General features: G+C 45.5%; 1 protein-coding gene across 3 annotated transcripts; it reads right to left on the minus strand.

Annotated features, from left to right (window-relative positions):
- Nucleotides 1–13: 13 nt before the first annotated feature.
- Nucleotides 14–15,916, minus strand: scube2 (signal peptide, CUB domain, EGF-like 2). 3 transcript variants are annotated; one of them, XM_062471523.1, is made up of 23 exons: nucleotides 15,682–15,916; nucleotides 15,086–15,202; nucleotides 14,697–14,822; nucleotides 14,197–14,331; nucleotides 12,798–12,923; nucleotides 12,572–12,688; nucleotides 11,838–11,927; nucleotides 11,065–11,181; nucleotides 10,805–10,927; nucleotides 10,326–10,442; nucleotides 9,963–10,085; nucleotides 9,444–9,560; nucleotides 9,062–9,152; nucleotides 8,741–8,862; nucleotides 7,889–8,056; nucleotides 7,302–7,505; nucleotides 4,333–4,503; nucleotides 3,404–3,571; nucleotides 2,914–3,075; nucleotides 2,454–2,651; nucleotides 1,987–2,139; nucleotides 1,795–1,874; nucleotides 14–1,366 (listed from the first exon to the last, which is right to left on the minus strand). In XM_062471523.1, exons 1-23 carry the CDS (start codon nucleotides 15,767–15,769, stop codon nucleotides 1,220–1,222), a joined length of 3,060 nt encoding a protein of 1,019 aa, XP_062327507.1. In that variant the 5' UTR covers nucleotides 15,770–15,916; the 3' UTR covers nucleotides 14–1,219. The 3 variants fall into 3 exon arrangements, with proteins under 3 accessions (XP_062327507.1, XP_062327506.1, XP_062327508.1); XM_062471522.1 differs by having other exon boundaries at nucleotides 7,302–7,508; XM_062471524.1 differs by lacking the exons at nucleotides 7,889–8,056; nucleotides 8,741–8,862; nucleotides 9,062–9,152; nucleotides 9,444–9,560 and having other exon boundaries at nucleotides 7,302–7,508; nucleotides 15,682–15,914.
- Between the last annotated feature and the right edge of the window lie 842 nt (nucleotides 15,917–16,758).

Consider the following 16,758-nt stretch of genomic DNA (forward strand, 5'->3'; position numbering starts at 1 on the left):
TATGAAACCAAAACACAAGAATACTTTTATTCGCTTTATTTACAACATGTTAAATGTACAAAAAAATATAGACATACATTTATTTACTAAAACATAAGTGAATATAGAGCAATTCTATTTTACAATCCACTCACTCCGTCTCACGACTGGCTCACCCTCGTAATGGTCTGCTTTTGAGTATGAAGGCTACTCCATCTCTCCATTTTAAAAACAATTTGTGAGTGAAGAGTGTCTTTGGTAGCTGTTGGTGGTCCTGGTACATTAGTAATTTGACAGAGCAAGGTCTTGTCTATTGTCCAGTTATAAGGCAAAACCATGATTTCGAGAGAAAAATAATAATTATACATGATCTTGAAGCAGCCACCATACATGTGAGTATGTGTTAATGTGTCAGAGCTACTAATACCAGGAATGCAGTTAACTACAATACATTATCATTATCACAGACTTTTTACATCATATACAAAACATTCATAGGAATAATTGCTTTTGCAGTGTCACTACATTCCTTGTAGTGCTATAATGTTCCCAGGATAAGGTCACATTTGTGCTATATTTGTTTTGCATCTCATTCAGCCAGTTATCTTCTAAATGTGAAACAGGAAACTTGTTAAGTATGTTATAAGTACACACTATCTATCTTGTTGACATTCAGTATAAATCTCACATAACTAATGTCAGGTGACACTTGCTTTCTATGCTATTGGTGAAGATATAGATACATCATGAATTTTCATGAATATATTTACCAGTGTTCAAACTGATGCATTCATATTGCTAGAAAACTAAAGGATATCTTGAAGCTCTTGGGCATCACCAAACAAAGGTTGGATATATAAGCGGTTTGCAACTTCAGAGTCAAACATTGAAAATACTTTTCAGAATCAGCCTAACATTCAACAAGCTCAAGCACATAATTTGATGATCCTACGGAAGCAAGAGCAAGGAGTGGTGTCAGAAACTGCCACTTTGTTCCAGAACTAATCGCTTTCCTCAAGGGCCAACAGGAAATTACTGTGAGAAATGTCTGATTGGTTTGTTTCATCAAAATAACTACATTAAGTGTACAGTCCACTCTTGTCATCAATCCTCATAGGACAGGATAACTAAATGATATGTGTGTATTGGTCAGTGGAGAACATAAAAGCTGAAGCCAGTAACTAAGACAGAAACTGTTCATGAAAGTTCCACAGAGTAAGTTGGTGGCAACAAATTGCTTCTAAGGACGTAGGAATCTCAAGACCTTGGAGCGTAGGAATCGGATGAAGGATTTGGGAAACATTTCTTTTGACTCCTGTGCTGTGTAGTTGAAGAAGTTCTGTGGATGGGCCAAAACATCAAACAGTGCCTTCATTAGCTTCTTGTCCTGCAAAAGATACAGACACACAAGTTAAGATTCTAAATATAGTTTGTAGTATGTCAACAGAGGACATCCATAAAGAGAAACTGGAGTCTAAGGGTTCTTTGGAATATTTTAAGAGGCTGGTATCTTTACAGCAGTCTGAAGAAGATTGCTGCTATTCACTTCCTCATTGTCACATAGGCCATTTCATTGTTGTTTTTACTTTATTTTTATTTTTGGTGTCGACACATTGTTTTGTTTTGGTGATGTTTTCAGGTATGAGAATTATTACTCTTAAAAAAGACTTGGTACTCAAAGGATAGAAAACAATAGATAGAAATAGAAAACAATGTTGTCGCCACAAGAGGGCCCTATATGCAAATATAAGTGTGACTGTGGATAATACAAAGAGCAAGGTCCTATGCATTTGGGGGAAATAAAGCAGATTTCACCTTGAGAATTTCCTGATGATTCTCCGATGCATACAACCTTCCGTCTCTGACTATGTCTTCTATTAGTTCCTGGTAGTCTTCTGAAATGCATAGAATGGCAGTGCATTAGTTCATGTATCCCTTTTTTTTATCTCTGCTATTCATAAATTGAGAAAAAAACAAGGCCTTCCCCAGATAACGTGAGTTTCTTACCATCATAGGTGACGTAGGGAACCTGGAAGCCCTTCCCACTGTTCCCCTCATTGGATCTGAACTGGATCCACAGCCTCTTGGAACGGGAGGTGAAAGCAATGGGCCGTTCGTATGTCTGGCACGTCTCATAAGTTGTCACAGAGTTGGGAAGAGCTGTGCAATCAGGAAATATGTGCATGTGTCAGACACAAGAACAACATTAAGATCGGGAGCCCTAATGTTATATTGCAACCTCGTAAGGGCATTAAACTCTGTCCTATTGTAAGTGCATCACCTCATAGAGGTGCTAACATGCTATGCAGCCTCAACTGCCAAACCTGACACCTGACATCTTTCAAATTCCAAAACACTGAATTCATGGCCTATTGCCACCTACAATTCCTCGCCACTTACACTTTAGCACACATACACCATGACACACCCTGCTGACCTACACACACACGCACACACGCACATGCAGCACTCACAGCTCTTCCTCATGACCAGGTAGTCTCCACACTCGTCCTCAATAGGGAGGAAGATCTCTGGGACCACGATAAGGATCCTGCGTTTAGGCGGGGGGTTGATGGTCCAGGTGCACTCCACGTTGGCCGGGTAGTTCCCCGGGTAGTTGGGGGACTCGATGTAGCCAGTGAAATCTCCCAGCTCTCCTCCACACTGCCTGTCTGTGAGGTAACAGCATAGTGTCAAATAGTTTACGCTGTTCTAGGGCAGCAACGCCAATTATATGCAGCAGCACTCCATTTGGGTCACCACGCAACATGGCTCTCGTGAGTCCCAAGACAGGAGTTGAGCCAGGTTTACGTTTTGTCCTTTACTCTCTGGAGTGTTTTATTAAGTCTATAAAGTCATTAGATACAGACATGCTGTCCCTCTCTTTCTTTCTCTTTCAGAAAGCCGTCGTGCGTACTCAAACACTGAACATACTTTTGCACTGCATGATGTTGGTGGAGCCGTCAAAGTCAGTGGTGGTGTTCCCTGGACATGCGGTGCAGTAGTTCTGACCAAATTCCACTTGGTAGGTGCCCACTGAGCAACGGATGCAGCGGTGTGTACTGGTGTTGTAGAAGTGTCCGGGTGAGCACTGGACTACATGAGCAGAACAGAAAAAGAAAAAAAAAGTTGTACTGGATTAGGTCTTCAAATACAGCTTGGAATGTGTGTATGTGTGCTTCTGTCAAATGTAGTTGGAACTCGGCTCGAGTCTGTTAGCATCAAACAGTGCGCTGCAGGGGGCAGTAGAGCTCACTTTCAAATAAAGAAACATGGAACTCTGTATAATCCTCCACCAGCCTCCCATACATGGTACTATGATGTTACGATGCAACACGTCAGTTAGTGACGGTGCGTTGGGGCACGCAAACACAGTTCTGGAGCCAGGCTTGGTGCAGCTGGAACGTGAAGAGGACCTCCTCACCTTTGGTCTCACACTCCTGGAAGGACACGGCTCCGTGGCGTTTGGTGACCAGACTCCCTCCACAGGGGAAGCAGGAGGTGCGACCCACCTCAGGCTGGTAGGTGCCCAGGGGACAGGAGAAGCAGGGTAGGAAGCCGTCATGGGAGTACTGGCCAGGGAGACACTGACCTGGGAACACAAGAGTATGAGGCCAGTTCTGATATAGCAATACACAGACACATACTGAAGTCTGTCAGGTCAATAACAATGTTTTGCTCCATGATAGCCCCTATAAATTGGAATGACAGGGAGTTAACCGCCTGACATTCTATCATTGCAGGACTATCTCGGACCAGAGCAGATGTCATTTAGGTGATGTCATGCCTGTTATCTTCCTCTGAACAACCTCTCTCATATCTTCTGAGTGACTTTAACAAACTGGCTGCCCCAGAGACTCCAACGATAGCTCTATAGCTCTCTCTGTTTAGTCTATCTTTCAGAGAAGCGGGAGATGGGATCAGACAATTCAGCCACAAACTGGCCGTGATAACAGTGTTTGCGGAGCTGAAAAAGTGGTGGCTCAATTTTTCTTTTATTCAGAAGTGGGTAGGGGCCGGGTGTGTGCCTGTTTAATTCAAACAGGGCTTAAAATGCTGTAAGCCGAGAGTTCCTAGACGTTATACAAAGCAGAACATCTGCTGGCGAGATGCTTATCAGGGCACCACTCCTTTCTGGGGAGTCCATACACATAACAGGATGGAATTCGGAAAGAAAAACCTTTAAAGGTTGGTTTGAAAAGATTTGAGTAAACACATAATGTTTTTTTTCTGGCTCCAGTAGCAGACCAAAGTTAGTCCTATCTCCTTTTGAGCACGCCGATAATGGTCCCTAATTATTGATATTCTGACCTAGACTGTGTATAGTGGTTCAGGTTCTGTCTTGTGCCTTACCGCCACACTCTGAGATGTTCCGCGCTCCCACAGTCTTGGTGCCTCCATGCACCTCGGGCCCCGGACAGAGCTCGCAGGACATCTGCCCCTCCTCATCTTGGTATGTTCCAGTTGGACACAGAACACACCTTCCCTGATCCCCGTCGTGGTACGTTCCAGCAGTGCAGCTCACTAGCAGAACGAATGAAGCAGAAGGGTTGGATAAAGATGCTGCCCACAAAAACACACCTCACACATACACGGCTTCCAAAGCAAAGCTCCCCCCCTCTCTCCCTCACACACGCAGACACACGCATATACAAAGTACTCGAGCGCACCACAGAGGCCCAGTGTTAAGCTGTTAAAAAGGCATTGCAAATCGACCTGATGCAGCTATGCAAAAAATCCAGACAAATAAGAGCACAGAGCTCCTCCACAGCTGCCTTTGTGGCCCACATCAAACAGGCTCTTATACTTCACATAACATGGTTGCGCATCGCCAAAGAGCTCTTAATACCTTCATAAGCACCCTCACCCCTACCAAAGCAGACACCGGGGCAAGTCAAAGGGTAGTTTGCCTCTTATCTCTCTAGACTGCATAGGCCTGATTATAGGGATGTGCACCATTGGCTCTCATTTCTCTCTTTTAGGTTTTCTACCTTCTAGAAAGGCACCTGTAATTAATTTGTGAATTATTGTGTCTGTCTGGGGGTGATGTCAAGCATGTTCATGAGTACCTAATCATCTCTCTCAAAAGCAGAAATCTTTTTTGTTGTTGTTCTGCTTCGAAATGTCCCTCGGTAGAATCTGAGCTGTTTTTCGAGAGAGAACTACCGTTAATGAGGCAACATTGACCAAGCTTTCATGCACCGCCATTATATATGCCTCTGCAAATTGCTAGACTTTCTTCAGAAGAAAAAAAATGTAATTCTCTTAAGGGCAGTTCATTTGTTCTGCCTTTTGTTTATGCTGAATGACCATAAGGAGCCACCATTGCATTGTCTCCTCCAGCTTTTATTTGAAGGAGGGAGAGAGGGAAAGAAGGGAGAGAGAGTGAGAGTGAGAAAAAAAAACCTTGAAGCCTTTCAGATGCAAAGAGGCAATTCTATAGAGTCCTCGAATTGATGGCCCCAAAGAGGTTTAAAAGACCTTTCACCTCTATTCAAATCCCCATCTCTTGCCTATTTGATGACATAGGCAAACACTATGGTATCACAGTAGTAAGGAGCTGAACCCAATAAAAGGGGTCATGGTTCTGAATCTCCCCATTCTGCCTGTCCAAATCGCTTCTTGCGCCTATCAAGCAGAGGCCCAAACAGCTGATGCTAATTGATTCCCATGGTGTAGCTGAAGTCAATTCTCCTCAGCGGTTTAGTGGCTGGGGTCATGCAGAGTGGCCCTGGCTGAGGGGGGATATAGCACTCAAACTGCCAGCTTGAATCAACAGCACTTCCTAAACATCTCCCATGTAAAAACAAACATGCAAACAGCTTCACAACACTGTTCTAATAGACTAGACAGGCACACAAGTGTTCACAAAGCAGCTCAATGCTCAAGACTCATTCACAGCATCTCAGACACCTCCCGACACCAAGCTATGCTCTAGGCTACTGATTTGTTTATAATAACACATTAAACCACTTTCAATGCATAACACGATTGTAAAAAAAACCATTTAGCCAGAATCCAATACAAAAGCCACCAAGTAGTCAAAATGACTACTTAGAAAATACATTTCCACTAAAATTCACGGCATTGCCGTGAAACATATTAACACTAACTATCTGGTTAGAGTTGTCTGACTACTATTTGTATGACTTTAAATAGCAACATGGGAAATGAACATTGACCAGTTCTCTCTTAGGACAGCTGAAACCATGTTGTTGTGGGGGGATTTTTTACCCTACTGAGGCACTGAGAATGAGCCCCAATGGGATTTACAATGGAGTGGGCAAACTGAAAGGGCTAAACTGCACTTAGTGAGCTAAGCCAGTGGGGGAGGTGGGGTGGAGGGAAAAAAAATATAGCTTCTTTATAGAGCTGAGGGTTAAGGCTCCCTTTCAGCCCCTCGACCAAATTACATGTCTGCACCCCTGCCTTGTCCAACAGGCACCTTAATGATGATCTAGGATTGCAGTGCAGGACAACCTTGTAGCAGAAAACTTTGTAGACTTAGGAGATACAGTCGATAAAACTTACACACAGTATTGGGTCATTTAAGTTCAGGATCAGACCTCGCCCATGCCAGAAAGAGAAGGTCACCTGCTTACTGAGAAGGTCTGTTTCAGAACGCCTCTTTGTGGAGAGAGAAGCCTTGAAAACTGCAGCCAGATGTAGGTCTAGGTTTAGACTAGGGTCTTGGGGGCTAAATTAATGACCATTCGGTTGGAAAGCTGGTATTTCGAATCATCTCAGCCTCTCATACTGGCCCCGGCAGAGCCAGGCGGAAAGCCGCCAGCGCTAAGCTGGCTGTGAGGCCCCAAACTGGGGGCACACGCTCGTTTGAGCCAGAGAAAACACATGCCAGCCTCCCCTCGCTGTTGACAGTGTGCCATTAAAGCTAATGGATGTTTTCCCCACCATGGGCAGTAAAATGAAAAAGGACCAGGGTGCAGCGGCGAGCACGGAGCCGCCATCACACCTTGGGCTGCACTTCATCCCCCGGAGATGCTGGAAGATCTCTCGGTCAACAACAGCCTCTCTGTTCTCTCTCTCTCTCCGAGCTCACGCTCCCAACTCCCTCCCCTCAGCAGCTCATTACAGCACGTCTGCGTCCAAATATGGCCGTCATCTGGCCAACACCTGCTCCAAATCCAATCATTAAACCAACATGTCTAAATATATATCACTGGCATGGACTATTTCAATTACTTAAAGACATGACTATGAGCCGCTGCTCAGTGTGTCCAGCAGGACTGCCGGTTACTGGGCTGCAGTGGTCCATCGGTCAGAGAGAGACACAGCTAGCTCTGTAAAGGTGGCTCACTCACCGCACTTTCGGTCCACCAGCACCTGTCCTGTCCCACAGTGTTCTGGCAGGTCCACGGGCTGGGCCAGCCGTTTGGCTAGCTCGTAGTTGGAGCCGGCAAAGTGGAGGTGGAACTGTTCTCTGTTGATGGACTTCCTCAGGGTACGGATGGTCTTCCTCAGTCTCTTCTCTGAGCGTCGACGAACACAGCCCAGGTCACAGCTCTCTGCTGAGAGAAGCAGTCAATACCAAAACTGGCTTTGGAAAACGAACACCGCAAAATCCCAACACGCACATTCAAAGATGGCGACTGGTGCTTGACTGGGATTGGCAAACCCAACGCACACACACAAACACACTCATGCACATCCTCTCGCACAGACTCTTTTGAACAACCCGAGGAGACCCCGATACTTCCACCCGGTCTCACACACCCAGAAACCACCTCAGCCACGTCAAAACAGGAGATACTTTAACACGTTGTCTTGTTAAGTGAAAAACAGCAGGAGCGGAGAGAGAGAGAGAAAGAGAGAGAGGGAGAGGGGAAACATGTGGCAGCGTGCAACCCCAAGGTTTGAGGTCGCAGGCAGGTAGGGCAGAGAGACCAACCTGTTACCTCCTCTAGGTTCACATCCAGCTCAAACTCAGCGGTGATGGAGGAGCCGTCTTCTTCCCCCGCCTTCCTGCCGTGGCGGCTCCGCAGACGGCGGCCAGACGAGTCGCAGTGCAGGCTCACGTAACTGAACTGGACGTTCTCTGTGAAGGGAGACCTGCTGTCTGTGAACACACACACACACACACACACAATTCAGTGTTCAGTCCTCAATCTTTTTTTGTAGAAACGGGTTATGGGAATTATATTCCAAACAAATACTCGAATAATGAATAAATAATCCTAAAATTGGCTCTGAGCCACTGTGATTTCTCGGGGTTGAACATCCAGTCTTTTTCTCAGTCCATTTGTTCCTTTTGGACGGAGTGTTGGAGGGAGGAGGGGTTAAAGAGAAGAGACTGGGAGAATGTCCCTTTCTAGAGGCAATTGTGTCTTTTCATATGACACTAAGGGATGTTAAACACCATGCCGGAACCTTTTGAAGAAACAAAATAATCCAACAATCGGAAGTCCGTTTGATTGATGGCTGGGTAGGGCCAAGCTGAAAGGCATGCTATGGCTAATTACATTTTCCCCTGTCACTGTGAGACAATGTGCAGTGCTGAGACATTCAAAACATTTTGGACCATACTACTTCCCCCACATATTTCTTTCATATTTGGCTCCCTCACAGTTTCCTTCTGCTCAGCCCCAAGGTCTGGTTTTCTTTTATTGACATTGTTGTTGAAATGTAGGCACTTGGAGGGAAAACCTGCATTGTTTCATCACAGTTACAGGAAACTGTTGTAATTCAAATCTGTCATTCCTATTTGGAGGAGCTTGGGGAAATGTGTGAGGGACTCCCATACCTGACTGAGCTGTGCTCAACGCCTCTCTCAGCCTGTCCTGACTCCGCTTCAGGTTGCACTTTCCCGGGCCAGACTTAAAAGTGGCCGTGGTCTTAATCCGTGGAACACTTGACACTTCTGATCCGACACAACAAAGGGGAAGAATAGCTTGTTAATCCAAGACAAACAGGAAAAAAACCCTCAACCTCCATATTGTCCCGACGTACTGAGCAAATGTAAAGCTTGAGTGGGTGTCAAGTAGTTTTCCCTGTGAGTGTTTGCGAGTTTGTTGATGTCACGGAGTGCTCCGGTCTGCTGCAGTTCAGTGATGTTGTGTACTTGCCCGTGCAATACGAGCCACTGTTGTTCCTTTGTGCTCCAGACAGGCAGGGCAGAGGCATTCCACAGGTCACTGTATAGGAATCCCCAGTCCCTACAAACACACACAGGGGCCATGAGACAGGCCAGCCAAGACAAAAGGCAGGGCCACAAAAGCCAACGGCAAACAGTCGGCGTGCCGGAACATGAGGGGCTGCTATGCAGCATCACGTCGCTAACTGGAGAAACCTAGGGACTGCAGAGAACCTCAGTACATAGTGTACATTCACTTTAGAAAAGAGACGTTTGTGCGTAAAAAAAAATTAAATGAACCTTTGGGATAGAACGGCTGTTTCAGGTCGCTTCTGAATTCGATTGAGTGCTGCTGAGTGACAGGTTAACTCACCACTGCTGATGTGAAACTGGGACTGGCAAGTCAGGAAGCAGCTGTCACCTCCCTCCAGCTTGCTGCAGTTCAAGGTAGGTTTAGAGGGGGGCTGTGCAGGTTGTAAACCCTCAGCCTCTAGATAGAAACCACAACAAACTCGGAGGTAAAGAGAAAACGTTTGACTGTGGTCGACTGGAGGAAGCACAAGAGTAGACGAGCAGGAGGAGGAAGTGGTAAAGGAGAAACAGGAGACTTGAAGGAGTCACAGAAGACAGTAGAAACAGCAGGAATGACTTTCAGGGTTTTTGGCCTTGTTTTGAAGCAAAACACTAAGACAGAGAAGAGCCAAGAAGAAGGAAACAAACTGAACTCAAAGTATCTCCTGTTTTTGGAACCCCAAGACTGACTCGCAAAAAAAAACAACAATCATTTTACATTCCACATTCCCCAGAGGTCAACTTCACATCACAAAGTACACATGCAAACACACACCACACACACACATACACATCATAGCATCTGTGGGCACTGTCTTACCAACACAATCCTTTTTGTTCCAGTGCAGCTTATAACCAGGGTGGCATTGGCATTCAAACCCACCCATGGTGTTCTCACAGCCCTGCTCACAACCTCCATTGTTCACGCTGCACTCGTTTATATCTGAGAACAGAGCAGACAAATCAATATCATGATTACACACCATCAATAATCGCCATTTGTCTTTGATTTCCAGAAGGCCAACCCAGAACCTTTACCAGGAATGCCATTGTCTTCAGTACACCGTCCGGTGCATTCAATGCACTGCATCGAACTGTGTCGATCTAGGTCATCGATTCTGCTCGAGAGAACATGACAGTGACTGTCAACATGGAGGCAGTGTATGGCAGGCTGCCCTCTTACCTCCACAGTGGGCCAGTCCGTACAGGGTGTAGCCTTTGTTGCACACACACTCAAAACCGCCAGGGGAGTTCACACACGTGTGATCACATGTCCTCTCGAAATAGCACTCGTCTATATCTGCAATCAAAAGTGCAGTGATGACAGTCACCCACACGCCTCATTAAGAAGGTTTCCCTCCGGAGAAATACAAACCAGACACATCAAATAGTTGTTTTATCAGGATTCGCATGAGGTATTGGGGATTTCACTTGCCGAGGGATCTATGTGCGTTGTGGGAATGTGGTCAAAACGTGAAGCTGTATTTGAGCACACGTTAAGGATCTTCAGAGGAATCTGACAAGTCGATACTGGCACCATTGTGTACGAATGTCCCACCCTGTCTTATCTCCCAGTACACACACACACACACCGCGCGCACAGACACACGCACACACACACACACACTCTCATAGGGGTAGAGGGGTGATGACGAAGCCTACCTTGGCAGGAGCGCTCGTCAGTAAGCAGTTTGAAGCCCTTCCTACAGTGACACAGGAAGCTGCCAATGGTGTTCTTGCAGAAGTGTTCACAGCCCCCGTTGTGGAGCTCACACTCATCGATATCTGAGAGAAAGAACATCGTGAGAGTGGTGCCTGAAGGGAAGGCCACAGATGCATTCAGCTGACTAGCGATGCTGAGCGGTATACACTCTCTGTCAGATGAGATGGGGGCGAGGTCTAAGCCTGCCTGTGGGTCTGACCTTTGCAGGTCTTGCCGTCTGGCTGCAGTGTGAACCCCACAGGACAGCTGCAGCGCACGCCCGTGGATGTGTCCTTACAGGTGCAGTCACACCCGCCATTGTTCACAGCACAGGTCTCTGAAAGGCAAGGCACGCTGGGAATAAACACTCACATGCACAGCATCATGGGAAGGGTTATTAAATAACTATGAACTTGCATTGACATTGGGTGGGTGGGCTTTTTTGATACGTGTACACCAATATGTACTCATCAACTATTTGCATTCATCAAACCCACAGACACTGTTAAGTGGTAACCTTGTAGGTAATAATGTGGTACTTTGGAGGGCAATGTGTAGTGCTTTCTATAATGGCGACCAAGTCCTGTTTTACTATGTTAAAATGCTGCCACAGCACCACATGACTGACAGTGCTAAATGCTGAAGACAACCCAACACCAATCCTGTCCAAAACCAAAGGAAAACATGTGAAATGTACCACTCTGTCACAGACGCGTAGCTCCTCAGAGGGAGAAATCACGGCTGAGAAAGTGTGAGTCCGTAGTCATTTCACAGTTTACTCCAAAGCCTGAGGAATGCCCTGGTTTACTGACCATCCACTTCTCTCCTTTCCAAACACTCCCGCTCGGCTTCTGGCAGCTCAGCCCACCACAGTCATTCAAGCAGTCAGACTGACAGAACCACTAGCCTGGCTTGTAGTGTATTGAGAGCGTGGTTCCCGGTGTTCTCCCAGAGCTGTACGTACACCTTGGAATCGTGTCAGTGTTATTTTACCCATAAGCAGCCTGCGTTTGACCCGCTTGTCCACCTCGGCGAAGGATGTGGCGTTGTGGTCCGACGGCTCGGTGGTGGCCTCGTCTCGCTCTGGAACACACACACAGAGAGAGACCCAGAACGTCACATCTAGCACAACGTTGGGTAGACTGATACAGTAATTATGGTTTTGAGTGAGAGCGCGATGGGTCCTCTCTGTGTGTGTGTGGTTCCTCTCTGTAACCAGCTGCATGTTTACTCCTGAGCCATACAGTATGGACAATCTCTGTGTGTGGTAGATAGTTCAGGACATGGAGCTGGGAGATGGATGAGGAGACAACGCAGTGATAATGCTGGAGCCCACACACACTGCTGGCTGAACCAACAGGCCTCCCCTACTTCTTCCACGCATATCTGATGACTGATCCTTATCCCAACCATGGTGTGGCTGGGGTGTAAATACGGATGAGTCATCCGGCTAGGTGAACTTAGAAAGCTGCTCCAACACAGGAACTATTTCATCCACTGCATTTAATTTGAGTAAGGGTTTTTATGTAGCATGGTTTAGGTGCAGATCCATGGGCGTATGTGAAGTCCCCTGTGACACTGCTTGTGAAAAGGGCTATACAAATCTAATTTGAGTTGACGTGAGTCTCAAAAAGCAGGAAGGTGTTTGCATTGAAAACAGCACAAGCTGTTTATATCAGCAGTTAGAACTGTGTCAAAGTGTCTGGGTGCAGGAGGTCATCTCTTACCTACACAGGTTCTCCCATCAGGATGCAGGGTGTACCTCACGTGACACCTGCACGTTGGCCCCTGCTCTGTGTCCTCACAGGTGTGCTGGCAGCCCCCGTTACCATGGTTACAGGTTACTAGACCCATAACAACGACAAAGAAACACAGGTCAGTTTAGGTCAGAGGCGCCTGGCTTGTACAGTATGTGTGTTTGACCTGGGTGGGGTGGGTTGCAGCGACACGTACGGATACATCCTCTCTGGTTCCTGGCCAGCTCAAACCCTGGGCGGCACTCACAGGCCACGCCCCCCTTGGGAGTCTCCTTACAGATGTGAGCACAGCCATGCTCCTTGTTCATACAGCTGAGGCCCTCTGGAACAGAGGGAGAGAGAGAGAGAGAGAGAGAGAGAGAGAGAGAGAGAGAGAGAGAGAGAGAGAGAGAGAGAGAGAGAGAGAGAGAGAGAGAGAGAGAGACAAAGAAACAAAGAGACAAAGAGACAGAGACAGAGACTCAGAACCTGCTTGAAAACTGAATTATCGCACCCCAATAGCCGAAAATTAGAGGACTTAAAGACACTGAATGTTCAGCACCACTCCAGCTACACTCATAATCTGCAGGCCATGACGTTTACAGTTGGCCTCTGATCCGTCGTATAATGGTGTTATACGCTGACTTGAGATCTGCAACAGGCCTTTTAGGCACAGAACAATACTGCTGCTCAGGGAAGCCTGGTGCATTCATCTGGCTGACAAACGAGGGCAGTGGACCCATTAAACGTGCAGCTCCAAATGGAGCCGGTTGAGGCGATTCAAAACAAAGAGCAAAGCCACATCGGCAGGATGAATGAGAGTTCCCTCAAAGGCGTAGTGAGAGTGCTGGCAGATCCAGCCGAGGAGCTGTTCTCTGAATGGACCTGAGGTGAAGTAGATGTTGAAGAGCTTAGGCTTCTGTCCTGTTTAGCTTTGAACACATCTGTCGGTTCATTTGAGTTACTCCTGGCAATTCCCCACAGCTGTAGGATTTAGGTATATACTTTGACGCAAAGCAACACTGTGGTATTTACAGTAAAACCATATTCATCAGACCTATTAACCGTCCAGGAATCATTCGACTTCTTCTCTCCAAACCACTGGGAACTGCTCCTACATGCACAGCAAATCCTTAAAGGTGTAGGCGTTTGGCGGGTTTGCCAAGAGAAAAACCAATGGTGTGGAAAGCACTTGCATCTCAACAATACTGAGAAGCAACCGACACATAAAAAAGGAGCTTTATTCTCATCTATGACACAGGCCACAAAGGCCCAAGTGTTGCAGTTATTAACTTGTGTTGTTCCCAGGGACACAGGACTTCTTTTCCCACAGTGTGGGTTTGCAGATGATGCCTGAGATGGGATCTGACTTAAAAGCTGTCAACCCTCATTCTGCTGTCAATCACCACTTTGTGTGTGAACATTTGATCATTAGCTCCATAATTCGCTGCTCTGCCCCTGACAAGGCTTATACATTTGCACCCCCACAGACCCACACTGACACACACACACTGACACACACGCACACTGACACACACGCACACAGACAGACAGACTGACTGTTTCCATGGCATTGGATAGAACAGGGGATGATCTATGTATCTGCAGTCACTCACCCACAGAACGTTGAATACAAGTGTGCTGGTTGTCACTTAGGAAAGATCCTTCTTTACAACTGCATTCATAGCTGCCCATGGTGTTGACACATGTATGCTGGCATCCTCCATTGTTGAACACACACTCATCCACATCTGCAGTGATAACCAAAACATTACATTTCTAAACCATGAACATCCATTCCTCATAACCTGTTAGACATGGTAGGCTACTGTAACTCTAACATTTCAAACACAGCTAAGAGTTTTCTAAGCTACCTGCCACAAACCTGCTAGGTAAAATAAAACCTATAAACCTATGACCAACTGTTTATTTACATTTTTGCTCAATAAAACAATTCTACAAAATGAAACAAAAAAACTGTCTTCATTTCATATGCTAATTGTCAAGTACAGCGCCATTCCTGACGTTTTTTTTTTCGACCATGTGACATTAATTTGAATATAGGTTGTCGACTTATATTATACTCCTTTACACCTTATAGTTAAACATCTCTTACCCAGACAATTATGTCCATCGTGTGCTAAATTGAATCCATCATGGCAAGTGCAACGATAATTGCCTGGTATGTTGTTACATTCGTGCACACAGCCACCATTGTAGTCCATATCGCATTCATCAATGTCTAAGAAACGGGATATAATTCAAGATTGATGAAGGTTCGCCATTTGAGTATTTGGTGTATAAAACTAGCCACAAACAGTTTGAACACTAAATATATGTAGTACTGAGAGATCAATAATGTGTAGCCTAGTTACTGTTATGTTTAATTTCAGTGGGGGTACTTTAAATGAATGTGTCTGTTGTAACTTTTAAGGATCACCTAATGTGTAAGTAATCTGATGAGAGGAGTCATCGCTTCACTGTAATTACCGAGTATATAATTACCTTCACAGTGTTTACCATCCCCTTTAAAGCCTGCTTTACACGTGCACTTGTATGAGCCTTGAGCATTCTGACAAATAGCGTCAATGTGACAGCCATCACTTCCCTCTGCACATGGGTCTGCATTGAAATCACAGCAGGTTGTTTAAATACCACATCCTTATATCATCTAAAAATAAGACTTTTTCATTACTCATGCCAGATCATAGTAATCCATATCCAATCATAAAGGAATATATCATGAGTACATTTGATCGTGTTTGTTCAAAGCTTATGGGATTGGATTTTTACAAAGAATCCATCTTATTTTATATTCACACTAAGAAGACTCTTCGTTCTGAATTCCCAATAAGATGCTAGAAACAAACATTTTCCAATCGTAAACGGTTAGTCGGTGAAATAGCCTACCTCACAAACACAAAACACATTGACTGTGTTCGAAAGGGAGCATTTGTTGTCTATCATATAAATAAAATCGATCTGTAATTCTGCAGAGGTAGTAGTTGGAAACTAACGCATTCACTGGGAAAACAACAACATGAGCGCAAACAGTCACTTAAGCGTGCGTAAAAACAGTCTATGAAACTTAGAAAACGTACCTCGGTTCTCTGGAAGCGCAGCGCTTTGGCGAGTATTTAACAAGAGCAAAAACAAACAGAAGTCCCTTGCAATACAAATAGCTCCCATGGTGATATGATCCAAGTTTAGAGGTCTCCTCAAAAGGACGCGTTTGCACTGAAGTCGTGACCAAGTGTCCGCCTCATTTTCATTCTTGCCTGTCAATCGACTTCACAAGGGGCTTTAGAAAGAAAAAAGGTGTGAGTATGTATGTGTGTGTGTGTGTATGTGTGTGAGAGAGAGAGAGAGAGAGAGAGAGAGAGAGAGAGAGAGAGAGAGAGAGAGAGGGGGGAGAGAGTGCGAGAGAGTGCGAGCGAGTGTGTGAAGACGAGAAAGAGAGACAGAAAGCGCACTGATTTATTCCGTCGCAGTTTGAATTATATGACGTTAGGTTTATGGGTAGATTTTCAATTTTGCCTTCTGGTTTGGTGTACATGCAAACGCAAACGCAAAGCTTGGGAAGAAAGATTAACTCGTGTAGGCTGCATCTTCATGGTATCTAACGTCCCAGAAAGTATGCTCTTTCTCTTCCTCTCCCTGGGTTTATAAAGCGGACAACTCTGAATGCCCAGGCCTCGAAATAATGGTGGTCGTAAATTATCCCATTGTATTTCACACTTGACTGCTCCAGACTTGTTTAGTCTTTGTCGATGATCAAAGTGCCATCCTTTTGAAATCCGTCTGTTGTGTAAAACTCGTTTGTGAAACTCCGAGCGCACGCTAGGCCAGAATGTATCGAAGTACGTAGGTCATATAAATCAAAGATCCTGCCATCCAAGCCTACTCAAGCTTTTATATTAGGCCTACTTATCTGCCACTTTTACCGTTTATCAAATCAGAGGGTACCCTGTGAGTGTAATAGACTACTTTGAAAGGCAGCTCATCAAGTGGGATTTTATTTATCAGATGTGCATGCTTGTCCGTCACACAATGCCGAGCGAGAACTGAAACTTAAATATATTGGGCTTGTACCACTAATTTAGCAACCCACTCTCTTTGACGCGAGCATCCAGACTTTCTCAAAACCAGGGGCTCTTCCATAAGTGGCCTAGTTGATT

The sequence above is a fragment of the Osmerus eperlanus genome, chromosome 10 (genome assembly GCF_963692335.1).
Source record: "Osmerus eperlanus chromosome 10, fOsmEpe2.1, whole genome shotgun sequence".
Lineage (NCBI taxonomy): Eukaryota > Metazoa > Chordata > Actinopteri > Osmeriformes > Osmeridae > Osmerus > Osmerus eperlanus.